The sequence below is a fragment of the Candoia aspera genome, chromosome 9 (assembly GCF_035149785.1).
Source record: "Candoia aspera isolate rCanAsp1 chromosome 9, rCanAsp1.hap2, whole genome shotgun sequence".
Classification (NCBI taxonomy): Eukaryota; Metazoa; Chordata; class Lepidosauria; order Squamata; family Boidae; genus Candoia; species Candoia aspera.
The window spans coordinates 14,238,515-14,256,857 of NC_086161.1; the positions used below are offsets into that span (position 1 = coordinate 14,238,515).

The 18,343-nt window shown below is 38.1% G+C and overlaps 1 protein-coding gene across 1 annotated transcript in view; it reads left to right on the forward strand.

The window, feature by feature from the left end:
* Positions 1-18,135, forward strand: part of KCNU1 (potassium calcium-activated channel subfamily U member 1) — a 71,123-nt gene extending 52,988 nt beyond the window's left edge. Inside the window, 6 exon segments of the mRNA XM_063311371.1 lie at positions 5,491-5,516; positions 6,283-6,307; positions 7,824-7,957; positions 15,124-15,324; positions 16,499-16,608; positions 17,943-18,135. Of these exon segments, the coding sequence (XP_063167441.1) occupies positions 5,491-5,516; positions 6,283-6,307; positions 7,824-7,957; positions 15,124-15,324; positions 16,499-16,608; positions 17,943-18,135 (689 nt within the window).
* The last annotated feature ends 208 nt before the right edge of the window (positions 18,136-18,343 follow it).

Below are 18,343 nucleotides of genomic sequence, written 5' to 3' on the forward strand. Positions count from 1 at the left end.
TGGGAAAAAAATAGTATTAACATGAAGCACTAGAGAGGGAAAGTTAAGGGTTAGACAAAAGGTTTAAAGCTAAGATCCTTCTGTCCCAGCATTCTCTGGCCAGATGCTGCTGTTTAGTTTACAAGGACAAGATACAGATAACTATGTCCTGGAACCGATGATCAAATGCAAATTGCAGCTGAAAATGGGGGACCCATTCCTGGCTCTTACAAAAACTCAGGGCCACTGATACTGCCAAACTTCTTATATTGATATTGATATAAAAATATATATTTATACACACACACACACACAATACTGAAATCTCACCTCCATTTCCCAAGTTGCTGAACAGGGACTTTGTTTTTTTCTACCACATTCTCAGTATGCTTTAGAATAGCCCTGAATCATCTTCTCCTTCCTCTTCTCCTTCTTCTGCGATGGTTGTTTCTGCTGGTACTCATTTCTGATAAGACTTCCATAACTTGCAACTCACCCTGGTTGTCCCCATTTCTTGATGAGGGAATGATTGAATTGAAATGTGGGAGGTCAAGGAAGTTTCAGATTCTGCAGAAGTGATCGTATGATGAAAAACAAGACACCCTCAAGCACCCTTCAGCCTCCTTGTAATTAAGTTATTATGAAAACTGGATCCACCATCCATTTACAAAATGCTTTAATGTTTTTCTCTTTTGAAAAGTTAAAACCCTAAAGATTGCAAGATAATGGCAATAAATAGAAATAATTTTTCAGCATCATAATACTAGGAGTTCTATGCTGTGGGAGTTAAGTGGGTATCCAAAACCTACACTTTGCACTTCTTTGCTACCAATTTAAAAGTACAGGAGATTCATGAATGTAAACAAAAATTTGAATAAGGGAACAGTGATACAGATCCCTATCTCTGTTTGTCTAAATACACATACAGATAGCATGGGCCACTGTAGCTACCTGACACTGCTGCTTCCTAGAAAAAAGAAAAAAAATAGATTTTCTAAGTTTTATTCTAATTAGTACCCTGTCAAGTTTCATCAAATTCAGATTGGCAAACTTAGGCACTGAACTAAATAATCTTTGGCATAAACTAAACATACAATAGTAATTTAGCTTGACAATTTAATACGATACTGCAATTCAAAAGTACAGTAGAAACATGCAATTAACTAATGTTTTGTAATAGCACCCTGCCAAGATGAGAGATTTCAGGTAAAGGGGTTGTATATTGTTTGGTAGTAGAAATATTGACATAAATGTAACCAGCTATGAGTGGCTGCTTATAAAAACTTTATACATCTTCTTACTGAAATTCTCATCTACTTCCTCCCTGATTTTAGAATTAACTTCCCTATACTTTCCTATTCTAGGTGAATTTCTTTGCCTACCTGGCCATATATTATCCAGTCTGATCAACAGGAGCTCTTGGGGGTCAATAAATGGACTTTCCCACTACTTCTTACTTGAGGATGTTCAATGAGAGGGCAGGGAATTAAAACTGCAAATGCTCTCTTGATTATCAGGTAGAGAAAGATATTTTACATCACATGGTACTTGATCATTTCAGCTCATAGGTGGATTACCTGAAGCTGCAAATCTGTATATTGTCCCCTAATCCCATAGTTGGGGTTCCTGGAGCATCTCTATCCACAATTGCTTCAAATTGACTTCTGGGGGGAGAAAATGTTCCTCCTTCCTTCTCAGACCATGGTTAGTGTGGAAATAATCAGAAGCCTTTGAAATGGCTTTGATGACATATCAACAAGGAAAGGCTGAGTCCTCTGCTTCCTCATCTTCCAAACATTATTTTTAATAAACTTTAGAACAACATTAATCCCTGAAATAAACCTTGCAGAGATGATAGATTTTTCTTTTCTGATGCCAATCTAAACTATGTTGCTCCCTGAGGTGAATTCCATTCCATATACTCATGCTGTTGGCAGTTGATTCTTACTTCAACATTGGCAAAGAGATAAGGTCTTCCCTCATATCTGCTGGTTTTTGGGGGAGGGCAAAACTAATGCTGTGGCACATACAGATTTTTCCTATGTAAAAGTGAGCAGGTCTGAAGGCTTGGAAATAACACCTGAATTGCTATGTTATCCAAGGCACTTGATCTATCTAATGTTAGGGCTGGTACAGTTCTCTTTGGCAACTGTGATCTGTTTTTGTGTCTCAACCATTTTATCATTCAATGGCTAAAAGAGGGGAGGGGGCAGTGAATAAATTTATAAATAAATAAAATAAAATAAATAAAAGCCATTTCCAAAAATGTTCCTTCTGAAATGGTAACATTTCTGGTTTGTGTTTCAAGGATGATCTTGTTGCTGGGGATTCTTGTTTCAGTCTGCTTCCCAGCTTCTGGGCTCCTGTTGTAGCAAGGTGCTGGAATTGCTAGGAAAAAGGGCCTCCCTGAAGAATTGCTGGGAGCTCATTGTTACAAGTTGGTGGGGTTTGAATGGCACTGGAGATTTGCTGCTATGATGATGGTGAAAACACTTTTTCATTCTTTTTAACAATTAACTCTCAAATTATCTTTTGACCAGTTTGAAATGATAGCAAGCCCTGAGTCTGATAGTTCTTTGTACACATTGGTTAAAATCTTCCTCTGATATTTAGGAATATATACAAACCTTCTTAGGTTGTCAAGATATACCTGATGGATATACACATTCTTGCCAATGTGAAGGCATTGGCCAGAAAGGGCAATATTGATTGGCTTATGATCTCTGTAAGCTCTAGATTACATTAAGATGCTATGATTATGGTCATGTCTATATATTTGACACAATCGTAATCATAGATCTTAATGTCTCAATAGATCAAAAAAGGAAAAGCTGTCTGGTTTAGTCTCAAGTATGTTTTAAAGATTCAGAAGGGCTGGACATGTACAGAACCTCAAAAATCAAACATACAAAACAAAAACAGCCAAAGAAACCTGAAGGATTCTTAATTAGGTTGACACAATCACGGACATTTCAACTTTTTCTGCAAGAGGAGGACTCTTTTAATTTACAATAAATTAAATAAAACTAGTGAATAAAACTAATGAAGGTGAATTCCAGTGGCTGAACTCCATGAATTCATTTAGGAAAACTCATATTTAATTATATACTCAAAATCAACCCTTTCCTGTTTTTTAAACAGTTCCCAATTCAAAAATGTGCATACAGAAATACTGGAAAAACCACACACCAAAAATATGCCAGTAAATACAAAAATGTCTGAAAAATGCATATGAATGTAAATAGCCCCTCCCCTCTCCATCGTGGTGGGGGGAAAGCCTAAATCAATATTTGACCACCCTGGGTATTACCCTCAACATTTCTGTTTCATCCTATCCTGCTTCAATGAGACTGTGGTTGATTATCTGATATTCTGACAAAACTAAAGCAAAATCAGTAAAATGGCTTAAGAGGAGCTATATTAGAGGCTTAAAGTGATCACAGTTAATAAACAGTGTAGATCTCAGCAGGTAGCAGCAGGTGGTCAACTGTACCTGGATTAGTTTTTAGATAGAAGATTATTCCTTACTTAGACTAAGCCAGGAAGGCAGATGCAGATAGACAGACAGACAGACATGTCTCTCAAAAGGCAATAGCAAGCTACTTGTTTTTTGTTGCCAAGTAAACTGCATGGATGTGTCCACCTAAGTCATCAGGGGTCAAGTCTGACTTGAAAGACACTTGAGTTAAGCAGCGTAGATCCTATTTCTGAGATGCTGATAATTTCACTGTCTTTAGGAGCCTCTGACAGCATGTGTGAAATCCTTTCATCTCTGCAGGCTGTTCTTACAATTTGCTGAGTGGCTGCTATAGGGTTCATTGACATATAAACTGGATTAACTACTGCATAAAAGTTCCCCCTGTATTGCATTTGTCTATGTGGATGCTCCAGTATCTATTTTTAATTCCTTTAGCTTTTGACAAAACAATCCCACCAACATGTTTAATACTGCCCAAATTCCTGCTTATACAGCCAATTCTACTTTTAATCCAATTTATTACCACCTTGGCAGTATGACCTTGCTTTTGTCATTAACATATTGGAGAGAGAACTAAATACTGCAAATAGTTTTTCAGGATTTAAGTTAAGAAGTAGGGAATTCTCTTCCCCCACCCCCATTCTCAAGGCTTATGAGCAGAGCAGGGTGTGCATTGTGTCAAAGCCAACAATCAGAAGAGATCATTAAGCTAATCAAATGTAGTATTTCCTCCCTTTTTCATACATTTAGTTTGTCCCCTTGTGTTGAAACAATTGCAACTGTCCTTTTTCCAATGGATAAAAACTAACCAAGTTTGCCAATAGTGTATAATAAGGAGAGTAGGAATTTCTGCAAAAGGATATTAAGGCTTTAACATTTAGGACACGATCTTAGTGTGTTTGGGAATGACCCCTAAGGTGCTTTGGATCTTCCTTTCAGGATGAAGCCAGAGTTTCAGTCTTACAAGGCTTCTCCAAACTGCCCCAGATAGTATGTCTACAGGCTTTCCCTTTCTGATAACTTTGCTTTGATATTAGTAGAAGCAAAGGGGATATTCTTAAGGTAGATCAGCGAAGAATGAATTTTCCACACTGATATCTTTCCAATTCTTATGATACACTATCAGAATGCATGGATGTATACTGTAGCATAAATTGTTTGCAACTGTAGACATTGGAAGAAGATAATTTTCCTGGGATTCTCATGGGAGAAGTGTGTGTGTGTGCATTTATTTATTTGCATTTATTCAGTTACATTGTGGCTAAAAGATATGTTTGATTATCACGGCTTTCACTTTAATATCATTTTATTACAGGTAGCCCTCGAATTACGACCATTCCTTTGGTGACTGTTCAAAGTTACGAAGGTGCTAAAAAAGTGACTTATGACCAGTCCTTGCACTTCCAACCATCGCCCATGGTCACATGGTCAAAATTTGGGCATTTGGCAACTGGCATGTATTTACGACAGTTGCAACATCCTGGGGTCACACAATTGTCATTTGTGACCTTCCCAGACAGGTTTTGACAAGCAAAATCAATGGGGAATCATGTGATTCATTTAATGACCATGGCAAAAAAAGGTCATTAAATTGGGTGTGTTTACGTGTTGCCTCGCTTAATGACCACACTGCTTAATGATGAATTTTCCAGTCTCTAATGTGGTCATAAGTTGAGGACTATCTGTATACAGACACCTCCTAATCCCTAGGGAAGACATCTGAAAGGAACTTCTTTCACTGAGCTTCTCAAAGTAGGAATTGTAGGTAGACCAGGAAGCTTCAAAGTGATGGACAGGCACATAACAGAAAACCACCAGTAGTAGTCCTTCCACCACCTCCAGAAAAAAAACTAGCTGCAAAATAGCCCTAGAAGAAATTTGAAAGAAATTCTCAGGCAGATAGAAATACAGAAGCAGCTTTTCACAAAAGTTTCTTTTTGGTTGTTGTTTTGTTTTACAACTTTTCTGGGCAGGTTTAAATATGCAGGTTTGTTGCTACTGTCACAATTTTTTTGCTCATATTCCTTTAACAGGGCCAATGAGCGAAGCTGTTGATTGGGTAAGGCACATGTTTGAAACACCTATAGAATCATTCCCTATAAGCAAACAGAAAATCAAAGAAATAAATAAAAATAAACCTAAAAAGGAAACAGTGTAAAGCAGCAATAAGCAAACCAAGCAGCCAAATTGGTATTGAATCTAAAGCATTTGTACCATCTCTGAAAAAGCAGTAAAGGAGCCCTCACACAGCTGATTAAAGGTTGTGAAATCTAAGTTTATCTAATCCATGTCAGTTTTACATGTATTTAATTGTCAGTCCCTTTCCTTCCTGCTTTTGCACACTTGGGGAGAGGGGGAGAGGTAAAGAGAAGAAGCCTCGCACTCAGTTGTGTGAATTTATTTACATTCACCTATACATCTTACCACCAAAATATACATTTCCATAAGCACTCTTAAAGCCAAGAACTGTACTGGAACATCCAGAGAACTGCATTCTGAATGACATGTTAATTGAGAAGTGAATTAAATTGGGTTATTAAGAAAAAAAAGTAGCCTGAACAAAATGAATTCTATCTATAATTCTGCAAACCTTCCAAGATAATGAAGTTCTGGAGCTGAACTGAGGGCCAAAGACATGTCTCTTTGTTTGCATTAAATAACGTTTAACGAGTTTGTTGGCAAACTCAGAACCTCTAACATTTTATGACTGATTTTGTTTCTTTCCTCTCCCCCCACCCCATATCCCACTTACACTGATATCAAAAGTTAATCCACCGGGAAGCAGTCAAGAATCAATGGAAGTTCAACCGCAAACTTTTTCCAAGTGGATCCCTGTCATCACCGAGCTTAGTAAGTTTTTCTTTAGGAACAAATTTCACTGAAACAATATGCCTGCTGCATTATTTATTTACTGCCAGCTCTCTTTAGAATTCACAGATAGAAAGTGACAGTGTGCCGTGTCCAAAGAACAATAAAAGGGTTGACTTAAATGTTAATTCAGCAACTTTAAAGACGTCTTGATGGCTTATCGGGAGAATAAATATAATGAAGTGTTACAAAGACTCAGCATGAAGCTAAACAAAAGTTTTCAATCTGGAGGGGTTTTCTCCCACTCCTGCCCAAGGATGGGTACACCCAGAATGCTGATTTTTAACTGATGTAGTTATGATGCTCATATGGTCTTCTATCCTCCTTTATTTATTTATTTATTTATTTATTTATTTTTGGTGCCTTCAAATCATTGTTGACTCCTGGACAAGTCCCTGCAATTTTCTTGGCAAGGTTTTTCAGAAGTGGTTTGCCATCGCCTCCACCCTAGGGCTGAGAGAGAGTGACTGGCCCAAGGTCACCCAGCTGGCTTCGGGCCTAAGGCTGGAATAGAACTCAGGGTCTCCTGATTTCCAGCCTGGTGCCTTCACCACTACACCAAACTGGCTCTCTATCCCAGTTAGTAACATTTAAACTAGGAGCTTCTGGGAAAACTGCCATGGTTTAATGGCAGAATATATCCTGGTATACAAAAAATTGAAAATCGAACCCCTTGTAATTTCAGACAGGGCTGAGGAAAACTCTGATATGAAACCTAGCCAATTAGTGGAAATAATATTGAGATATGCAGACCAAGCTTATAAACATTAAGATATGAACTTGGGAAGCAAACTGATCTTAGTAAACAAATGCATCATACAACTTAGTTAAAGTAAAGCATAATACTTTATTTACCACACCTAGACATTTGTGATGATACTGGGAGTGGAGATTCTTAATTAAGTTATGGGAAGAGAAATTGGGTGGACAATTTTCAGATTTTCTCCAGAGGAATGAGGAAAAAAAAGACAGTTTCTCAAAGGTAGTGAAAATAGCACCTCTGCTGAAAAAAAACAAAAACAACGAACAGACCAGATCTTTGGGATGAAGTCTTCCCTGGAAAAGCTGGGGATACTGGAGACCACCAGGGAGACTATTTATTTATTATTTTGACTTATATGGCCACCCACTTGCCACGCCAATCTAGGGCAGCTAACAACAACAACAAAATTAAGAACATGAAAGTCACCCAAAGATCCTTGGCCACGTACACACATACATACATGCAGTACATATAGTACATACATACTGCATGTATGTATTCCCAAATATTCCCAAATGCTGTTTTCCTTTGAAAGATTTCTAAAATAAATTCTTTCATCAAACTGCTCTGGGAGGATAATTTTTGCAACTGGAACAATATACATTTTCATGCTGTTGTAGCAATGGACCTAGCTGAGTTTTCCCCAACTGATAGTTTCCATTTATGATTGGCTGATACCTGCAAGCAGTTGACCTTCTGTTGCTTGTTTGTTTTTGGTGTTTTCTTCTCCTACAGAGATAGCTGCAAATGCACAGTTCTTTGAACACAGTGGAATGGGAAAATCTGACTACTCAAAACGGACTTTCTCAAAACGTTTATCCAAAGCGACACTATTTTCTGACAGCTTTTTGGATTCTCTCTTGTGCACAGTAAGTTCCTGAAAGACCACCCAGTTCAGGTTTAATAAGAAACCTCTGTCCTCTGTAGGATGGATCAATTAACTCCTTGATCTTCTCCAACTTGGTCAGAAATACAAATTGTTCCTACTTGTTCAGTTTAATATTTTTTTCTTATTTAAAAATTTACATCTCTAAACTAACCAAGAGAACCCAAGTAAGAGTACCACGTGTTATCACAACACAATACATTAATTTACCATAAAGATAGGCGTATTTATCTGGAAATTCATGACCTGTATAGCTGGAGTTCCTGAAGGTACATAATGATTTTCACAATGGACTTGTCCTGGCGTCACAAACAGCGGTGCTCAATTGGCTTAAGATTGCAGGCTTATTTCAGAGTTGTGAATTTAGACCAAGTTTTATACACATACAAGCAGCTTCACAGTGAAGAAAGCATCCAGAGGATCAAACCCAAGATAGTTCAAAGACAAACAATGTCAAATGCTGAAGGTTTTTGCAGATAGAAATTCTAGGACAGAAATCAATCACGGTCTTCACAGACAGGCAACAACCAGCAAGCCCAGGTTATTTCCTAAACATCAGCACTCTTACCCAACAAAGCACAGGTAATCCTAATCAGGTCTTGTTTCCTTCAGCAAGTTACTCCTAACTCACCCTGCCAGGTTCAGTTCTTTCTCAGCATAGCTAAATATTCTTATGTCTTTGTCAGTATCCACCTCTCATCAATACAGTGAAGCTTATGGTCAAGATCAGGGACTATTAGGTCCAGAGCCAAAATTGTAGGCCTGGTTCCTGGCTCAGCATCATTGCTGGGGCCTGGCAGCACAATATCTACTTTATGGTGTGCCTCCCCTGGTCGTCTTTCTCCTCTAAAGAGCATTGTCAAGACCAAGCCATGCCAGGACAGAAGATCCAGTGCATTCCTTGGCTTCTAAATCTATTCCAAATTCTGCAACTTAAGTATTGACACTTCTTTCTGAGCTGGAGAACATTTGGGGCATGAGCTGTCATTGAGTTAAGAACTGCCAATTACTTGGGGAGCAGGTCAAAGAACACACTATGGTGCAGAAAATTTTACACAGTTTGGGGCCAAGTACCTGCCTCAGGGAGTTAGCAGGACTGCCTATTCCTATATTGTTGTTCTTCTACTCTTAGATCACAAATAGTCATTAACAAGGTGTGTTTTGCTGATTCCATCACAGGTACATTTAATGTTAACAGTTCTAGTTTTTCATTGGTGAAGTCTACATTATGGACTTGAGAAAGGTCCATTTCTTATTACAAATTAGGAAGGCTCTCAGGACATCCTTCTTCACTTAGGCCATTTAAAGTTTATATATGTTATGGATTTTATTACTGCATTATCAGCTACCCAGAACCACTAGAATTGGGTAATGTATAATTTTGCTAGGCCTTCACTAGAAATGTAAATAAAATCTGTCAAATTTCTTTTCAGGAAAAAGGGCATAAGCTGCCAAAATTCTGTCATGGAATAGACAGAAATGAAATCACAGAATCACTAGCATTTTTCTCTCAATATGTCTCAGCTCAAAACATTCAAACAAAAATGGGTATATTTAAGGGAGCTGAATGCAAAAAAAACTAGATCCTTACAAAGCAAAGCAATATTAAAGATAGTTGCATATAAAATGTATGCAATAGGGAAATGTACATATGGCAACAATTGAATGTTTTGTTTTTGTTTTTAAATCTCATATGATGGATGTCTATTGGTAAAACAATTTTTGTTGTTTATTCATTCAGTCGCTTCCGACTCTTTGTGACTTCATGGACCAGCCCATGCCAGAGCTTCCTGTCGGTCGTCAACACCCCCAGCTCCCCCAGAGGACGAGTCTGTCACCTCTAGAATATAATCCATCCATCTTGCCCTTGGTCGGCCCCTCTTCCTTTCGCCTTCCACTTTCCCCAGCATCAGCACCTTCTCCAGGGTGTCCTGTCTTCTCATTATGTGGCCAAAGTATTTCAGTTTTGCCTTTAATATCATTCCCTCAAGTGAGCAGTCTGGCTTGATTTCCTGGAGGATGGACTGGTTTGATCTTCTTGCAGCCCAAGTCACTCTCAGAATTTTCCTCCAACACCACAGTTCAAAAGCATCTATCTTCCTTCTCTCAGCCTTCCTTATGGTCCAGCTCTCGCAGCCATATGTTACTATGGGGAACACCATTGCTTTAACTATGCGGACCTTTGTTGTCAGTGTGATGTCTCTGCTCTTAACTATTTTATCGAGATTTGTCATTGCTCTTCTCCCAAGGATTAAGTGTCTTCTGATTTCCTGACTGCAGTCAGCATCTGCAGTAATCTTCGCACCTAGAAATACAAAGTCTTTCACTGCCTCTACATTTTCTCCCTCTATTTGCCAGTTATCAATCAAGCTGGTTGCCATAATTTTGGTTTTTTTGAGGTTTAGCTGCAAGCCAGCTTTTGCACTTTCTTCTTTCACCTTCATCATAAGGCTCCTCAGTTCCTCTTCACTTTCAGCCATCAAAGTGGTATCATCTGCATATCTGAGATTGTTAATGTTTCTTCCAGCAATTTTAACTCCAGCCTTGGATTCTTCAAGCCCAGCATGTCGCATGATGTGTTCTGCATACAAGTTGAATAGGTAGGGTGAGAGTATACAGCCCTGCCGTACTCCTTTCCCAATCTTAAACCAGTCCGTTGTTCCGTGGTCTGTTCTTACTGTTGCTACCTGGTCGTTATACAGATTCTTCAGGAGGCATACAAGATGACTTGGTATCCCCATACCACTAAGAACTTGCCACAATTTGTTATGGTCCACACAGTCAAAGGCTTTAGAATAGTCAATAAGACAGAAATAGATGTTTTTCTGAAACTCCCTGGCTTTTTCCATTATCCAGTGGATATTGGCAATTTGGTCTCTAGTTCCTCTGCCTTTTCTAAACCCAGCTTGTACATCTGGCAATTCTCACTTCATGAATTGCTGAAGTCTACCTCGCAGGATCTTGAGCATTACCTTACTGGCATGTGAAATGAGTGCCACTGTTCAATAGTTTGAACATTCTTTAGTGTTTCCCTTTTTTGGTATAGGGATATAAGTTGATTTTTTCCAATCTGATGGCCATTCTTGTGTTTTCCAAATCTGCTGGCATATAGCATGTATTACCTTTACAGCATCATCTCACAAGATTTTGAACAATTCAGCTGGGATACCATTGTCTCCTGCTGCCTTGTTATTAGCAATGTTTCTCAAGGCCCATTCAACCTCACTCTTCAGGATGTCTGGCTCTAGCTCACTGACCACACCATCAAAGCTATCCCCAGTATTGTTATCCTTCCTATACAGGTCTTCTGTATATTCTTGCCACCTTTTCTTGATCTCTTCTTCCTCTGTTAGGTCCTTGCCATCTTTGGTTTTGATCATACCCATTTTGGCCTGGAATTTACCTCCAATGGTTCTAATTTTCTGGAAAAGGTCTCTTGTCCTTCCTGTTCTATTGTCTTCTTCCACTTCCGTGCGTTGCTTGTTTAAAAATAATTCCTTATCTCTTCTGGCTAACCTCTGGAATTTTGCATTTAATTGGGCATATCTCCCCCTATCACTGTTGCCTTTTGCTTTCCTTCTTTCTTGGGCTACTTCTAGTCTCTCAGCAGACAGCCATTTTGCCTTCTTGGTTTTCTCTTTCTTTGGGATGTATTTTGTTGCTGCCTCCTGAACAACGTTGCGAACTTCTGTCCATAGTTCTTCTGGGACCCTATCTACTAAGTCCAGTCCCTTAAATCTATTCTTCACCTCCACTGCATATTCCTTAGGAATATTAGTGAGCTCATATCTAGCTGATCTGTGGGCCTTCCCTAATCTCTTTAGTCTGATCTTAAATTGTGCAAGAAGAAGTTCGTGATCGGAACTACAGTCAGCTTCAGGTCTTGTTTTTACTGACTGTATAGATGTCCGCCACCTTTGACTGCAAAGGATGTAGTCAATCTGATTTCGGTGTTGTCCATCTGGGGAAGTCCATGTATAAAGCCGTCTCTTAGGTTGTTGGAAGAGAGTGTTTGTTATGCAGAGTGAGTTGTCTTGGCAAAATTCTATCAGCCTATGTCCTGCTTCGTTTTGTTCTCCCAGGCCATGCTTACCTGTAATTCCAGGTGTCATCTGACTGCCCACCTTAGCATTCCAGTCTCCCGTGATGAAAATAACAACTCTTTTAGGCGTGTTGTCCAGTAGGTGCTGCAGATCCTCATAGAACTGCTCTACTTCAGCTTCTTCAGCATCTGTGGTTGGGGCGTATATTTATGGCTTGCCCTGAATTCAAATTGAGATCATTCTATCATTTTTTGGATTGTATCCAAGCACTGCTTTAGCCACTTTACTATTAATTATGAAGGCTACTCCATTCCTTCTGTGGTCCTCTTGTCCACAGTAGTAGATCTGGTGGTCATTTGACGTGAAGTGATAAAACACTACCTAGCAGTAATTTAAACAGGTTATTTATGTTGAATTTTGCAAGGGTTTCCTGAGCATTGCTAAAACATGACTCAAAGAGAATGTTGATGTAATTATGATACAGTGGTATAATGGCCAATGTTTGTAGTGTTTAATAAGTGAGTTCATGCCCATCGAATAGCTCTTCCTCTTTCCCAACACAAAATTATTTCTAATATAGAGTCTCTTTTGAATATATTAAAGGAATGATGTTCAAACTTTTGGTCAGGGGCTACAATTTACCTCTGAGTGATGTGCTACTTTCCAAAAAATGTATACAGGCAAGACAAAAAATGAATTTGATTTCATTTTCATTTTCATTTAATTAATTTGAATGATATGATTAATCCCCATACTGAATGCATAATAATTTTCCTCTTTGGTCATTAATAATAATAATTATTATTATTATTATCAGCAACAACTTTGAAAAAGTCTGATAGAGTTGCAGGTTATGAATTCTGTGCTGAACTCTGAATAAATAAATTGCACGGATATTCTGATACAAAGCAATCTCTTTCTACTTATCTTCCTTTTTATTCTGAAAACCCCAATGATGTATTTAACTCAGCAAATAAAATATAGAGGGACACAGGTGACACACAAATCCTTCTATTTTCTCCAAGTCAGAGAATGCAACAATCCTTTTGATGTTAAAAAAAGAAGTGTAGCCAAGAAATATTTAAGAGCTCAGCCCTATAAAAGCTAAGTATGTAAAATGCCAATTCCCTTTGAGCAAGATAAACCTGACCTAGTGCTCAGGATAATACTGGATAATTCCATCTTTAAAAATGCTGATACAGCTGTAGGAATAAAGGAGCACAACTCGCCAAAATGGCCTATGTCTTCATAGACAAAGGCAAAAATGTTGTCTGCCGTTTTTGTGTCTTGCTTGTTCTCCTTGTTGATTGGAATAGTAATCATAACCTCATTACAGTATTCTGGATATCTGCAGTTATTGTGTAATGAAACAAGTATTTTGCCCAAGATGTTAAATTTCTTTGGCTCATCAACCTGAAATGCATATACTATCATCATACCCCAATCTTGTATGCTCTTAGTTGTGCTAAGACATTCCAACCCATATCAGTCATAATTTTTAGCTAGCACTAACTAAAACTTGAAATCCCAGTTTTTTGGTTTTTATTAAATAGAAATGGCAGTCACTTAACTATAGAAAACCCATCAACCATGGCTAAGAAGTTGCATAGTTGAGGGTAAATACGCATTGCATGGTCACTTAGCAGGTGAATATGTATGCAAACATTTTCATTGTGTTATGGCCTCAATTTCAATAAATAAATTCTGATATTTCAATTGAAGAACTGCACCTAGAATCACAAAAAATGTTTCCTGGAAAGTTTGGCAGGACAGTCTGTCAGAGCCAAAAATATTCTGAAATAGCTTGCTTTGAGTAACTTTATCATCACATGCACAACTCAGGGCAAGCAGCTTTCTAGCTTTTGTATTCATATTTATGAAATATAAAAACAGGGTGTGGGAAAGTAAAGTTGACATGAATTTTATGGAGTAATCATAGTTATTCATGCATCCAAATTAAACTGTGTTGTGTTCTCAACTGCTCACCAGCTTGCTTCTATTTTCTTATTAATAATCTCAAAATTGGTCTGGGATTTCCAGGTCCAGATCAGTCAGGCTTACTGTGTATGATAAATTGATGAAAAATGCTTTATATCCTGCACAAAAAAGATCATAACTGGAATATTTTCTAGCAGGGTGGGAAGCAGTTCAAATAAATTATTTGATTCTCCAAATTCAACAAAGGCTTCTCCTTCTAAATAGTGGCTTACTTAAAATAGTATAGTGGTTGGATAGTTGGATAGGGACTGAAGAAACCCAGTTTTTACCTGACCACGGAGCTGAACTGCATAACTTTAGGGCAGTACCTATTTCTCAGACCATTCTATCTTACAAAATTATTATTGTAAGAATAAAAATCAGGGGTGGCTATTTGCATGGTGCTCTGGGCAACTTTGTTGTTGTTGTTTATTCGTTTAATCGCTTCTGACTCTTCGTGACTTCATGGACCAGCCCATGCCAGAACTTCCTGTTGGTCGTCAACACCCCCAGCTCCCCCAGGGACGAGTCCGTCACCTCTAGAATGTCATCCATCCAACTTGCCCTTGGTCGGCCCCTCTTCCTTTTGCCTTCTACTCTCCCTAGCATCAGCATCTTCTCCAGGGTGTCCTGTCTTCTCATGATGTGGCCAAAGTATTTCAGTTTGGCCTTTAATATCATTCCCTCAAGTGAGCAGTCTGGCTTTATTTCCTGGAGGATGGACTGGTTTGATCTTCTTGCAGTCCAAGGCGCTCTCAGAATTTTCCTCCAACACTGGGCAACTTAGAGGAACAGAAAGTCATATAGAACAGAAAGAAGAAAAAGAAGATTGGAGCATTTTACTCTTCCTTTCTTAGGCATATATAATGACTTCTGACAATGTTCTCAATGTGTTGAGTGGCAACTAGTTCCAAGAAGAGCACACACAGATTATGCTAATAAACATCTTTTTTTTAAAAAGTGCATATCTGAAAATTTCTTTGCAGACAAATCAGTATGAAAAGGATTGCCCAATCAGGTAAAGTTTACAGCCTGGTCATTTAATTCTGAGTGAATTGAGTTTGCTATCCTTTCTCTTATCACCTTGACACAAATGTTTTCCTCAGTCTTCTCTTATTTTTCATTGCAGACCTACAATAATTACCATGTACTGGCTTTGCTTCAGACACTGGTGACGGGTGGGACCAGCCCAGAACTTGAAGAATATTTGTCAGAGGAGATTACACTGATTGGAAGTGATAGCAATGTGATGTTCTATGGACCTAGAAACAGATGTAAACTGGCTCTTTTAACACTAATAGACAAGCCACAGTCAATGGATGGACTAGTGGTAAGTTTTGTTAGATGTCAGCTGATTTAATTCAAGCTACTCCATTTTGCTTTCACAGATAACTCTCTAATGAGTCAGTGTATTAGGAAGCTAAGCATCATTAATTGATGGTCCTGAGTTAACTATCATTATGTGGTTCTGGATCACATGCTTGAACATTACCAAGCTGATCCTAAACATAGTATTGAAATCAAGATTCACATTTAGAACATTGACCGGGAACCAATAGGCAAAGCTTCCATCAAAGTCAATGGTTAGAAGCAGTTGGACATAGTAAACATGGGTAATTGTAATATGAACTGCACTTGAGAAAGAGAAAGATCACCTCTGCCGGTATTGGCTCCAGCTTTTGAAATGCTCTTAGGCGAGGTGTCTTCAGTGGGTTTCCACACTACTTATCTGTCTGAATAGAATAACTGTCAATACATGAGAAAAAGAGCTGGTTAGTAAACAGCTGCTTTTACTGCTCATCAATATCAGTGGTCTAGACAAAAGTTCACTGTTATTCTGCTCAGAAGGAAGAGGTGATACCTTTCTAATGTTTTTAAAAATCCAGTGTTTGGAAAATAATGTGAACTGAGAGTCACTGGCAACTCTGGGACAGTGTAAGCAACTCCAGCATATGTTGCAAAGTTTCCATTCTGCTGAAACCTTCACTGGATCAAATAAATTTGTAAATGTGAAGTGTGAACTAATCAAATAAAAGGCATTTACTATAAAGAAGTACAGTATACAGTATTCTCTCTTCCTTGACATTTCTATGGATTTATTCTGCTCAACATTCCACATCTGATTTTTTTGCATAAAAGTTTTGCTAGGAACTTTTGCCAAATTCTATTATTTCTGCCTTTTCCAATTTTTTTCATATGCCGGTTGTAAGTTCTGTTCAACCCCAGTACTGATAAATCCAGCAAAAAAAGTGTGTGTTTTATAATATATTATACCTTCATAATATCTATTTTTTAAAAAAAATGAAAACTCCAGTTTGGAAAGATCTACAGAAATCTGGAAAGAATTCAGGGAAAAAAATCTTAACTTCCTATTTTCCCAGGAAGGAAGTGTGGCAAACCTGCCTTTTTTGAACAGTGATCTTCTACCTCTAGTTTATGGGCCTTCAGTTAATCAAGGATGGTTGATATAGAATCAAAAGTGTTCTTTTCTTTTTTCTTTGCAGTTCTTATTTGGGGATGTGTTCACTAAAGCCCTCGACATGTATGGAATTGTTTGCTTTGGTATCTACCGCCTGAAAGTCAACCCCAATCCATATGCATTCAGGAAAGTATAGTAAAATTGAAATTTTCTCATAAAGGCTCAGCCATCTGCCTGGAGGCACATAAACAACTCAACCAGAAAATATTGCCATGATCAATATTATTTTAAAAACTACATGGAGTTTGGATTTTAGAAAATAGAAATATAGTACAATGAACAATCATCATTAAAGGACAGAATTTGGGAGTAGCAATGAAGTAATCAGCTTTCCTTTGTCCTATGAGATTTATTGTTCTCTGTTTAATCCTCTTTTAAACCCATTTCATCCAGCACATATTGTAGCAGTGAATTATGCAATTATAATTAATGTATGGAGTTTACTGTCATGAAGTGCAGTGGTGGCTGCTGGATCAATTAGTTGAATATCCCTTGCTTGGGAGGAACAGAAGGAGGAAACTATTGCTTTTATGTCCTGATCATGATCTTCCTGGAGATACTCTAGTTGGCTACTAGGGGAAACAAGATGGTGGACTATATAACAGTGTAGACAAACAAAATGGATCAGACCTCTGACCTATATATAGCTCAGACTCTCCTTGAGATAGTGTCTTCCAGCTCTGCTGGGACTTCAGCATCCATCATTCTTGGAGTTGATGATCCAAGACACCTGAAAATTGCCAGGCTGAAGAAGACTTATCAACACTCACCAGCAATAGGTTTCTTAGCTGTATAAGTCAGAGGCTGAATCTGTAACCTTATGCATGCAAACGCATTCTCTTCTGCTCTACTACCTTTTCTTTCATCCAGAGCAGAAACTCTAACACTATTTCTTTAATCAAAGGTGTCTTCCAGTTCAGAAATAACTCAGAGTCTTCTGACAATGATGCAAGATGCCTTGTAGCCCTGCCAAATATTGCTACATTTTCTCCTAAAATTCCTTCAAGTTTTCCCATAAGAGTTAAGCAAAGATACCCATGAAAGATTAGTGCTCTTCCATCATTGGCTGATTTTCTAATCAAATATTGTTGCTGTTGAAAACCATGGCATTATTATTCAATAAAAGCTTTTCATCTTCAAGATATTGTAAGAAAAACAAGTATGTTACTCTCCCACAAGCCATTTAACTTGTCAGTGAGAGCAACCAGCATAAGATGCTATTAAAAACAAAAGGGGGGGGGGTCTAAGAAAGTCAGTGAGTATGGTTTATGAATTAAATTATTGTTTGTTAACCTCTGCCCTTCCCTTCCCTGTCATGTAAGTATTCAGGTCTTTGAATACAGTGATTTTGTACATCAGTTGCTCTAATAAAAGTATTGTCTTATGAATTTGGAATTCTTTTCTCATGACCAATACAGGTATTGTTGTTTTATTGATTTCCATATTATTGGTGACTTTCCCCCAAACAGGTTTGTGATTGCTCGGCCACCCACCAATTTTGAGGTCCTCGCTACTGATCAACTCTTTTGCCTTGTTCCATACAACATTTTATCCAAAGACCTGACAAACGTAGTGAAGGCTATTCCACCCAAAACACGAAAGATTGCCTTTCAGAAGGATGACAGTGAAAGTTTCTTTACAATTAAAGACATATTTCTTTAAGAAGTGTCTGCAACCATTTTTTTAGTTTTTTCTTTTTCTTTTCAACCCCAAAGATCTGATGTAAGGATGCATAAGCGTTCGGTTACTTACTTGAAAAGACTTGACACGTTTATAAGCATTTCAGGATGGGATTCTCCTATCTCATCCCGTCTTCTTGGTGCTGTATTTTAAACATGTCACCTTTTTCAGAATTGATTATCACGGGGTA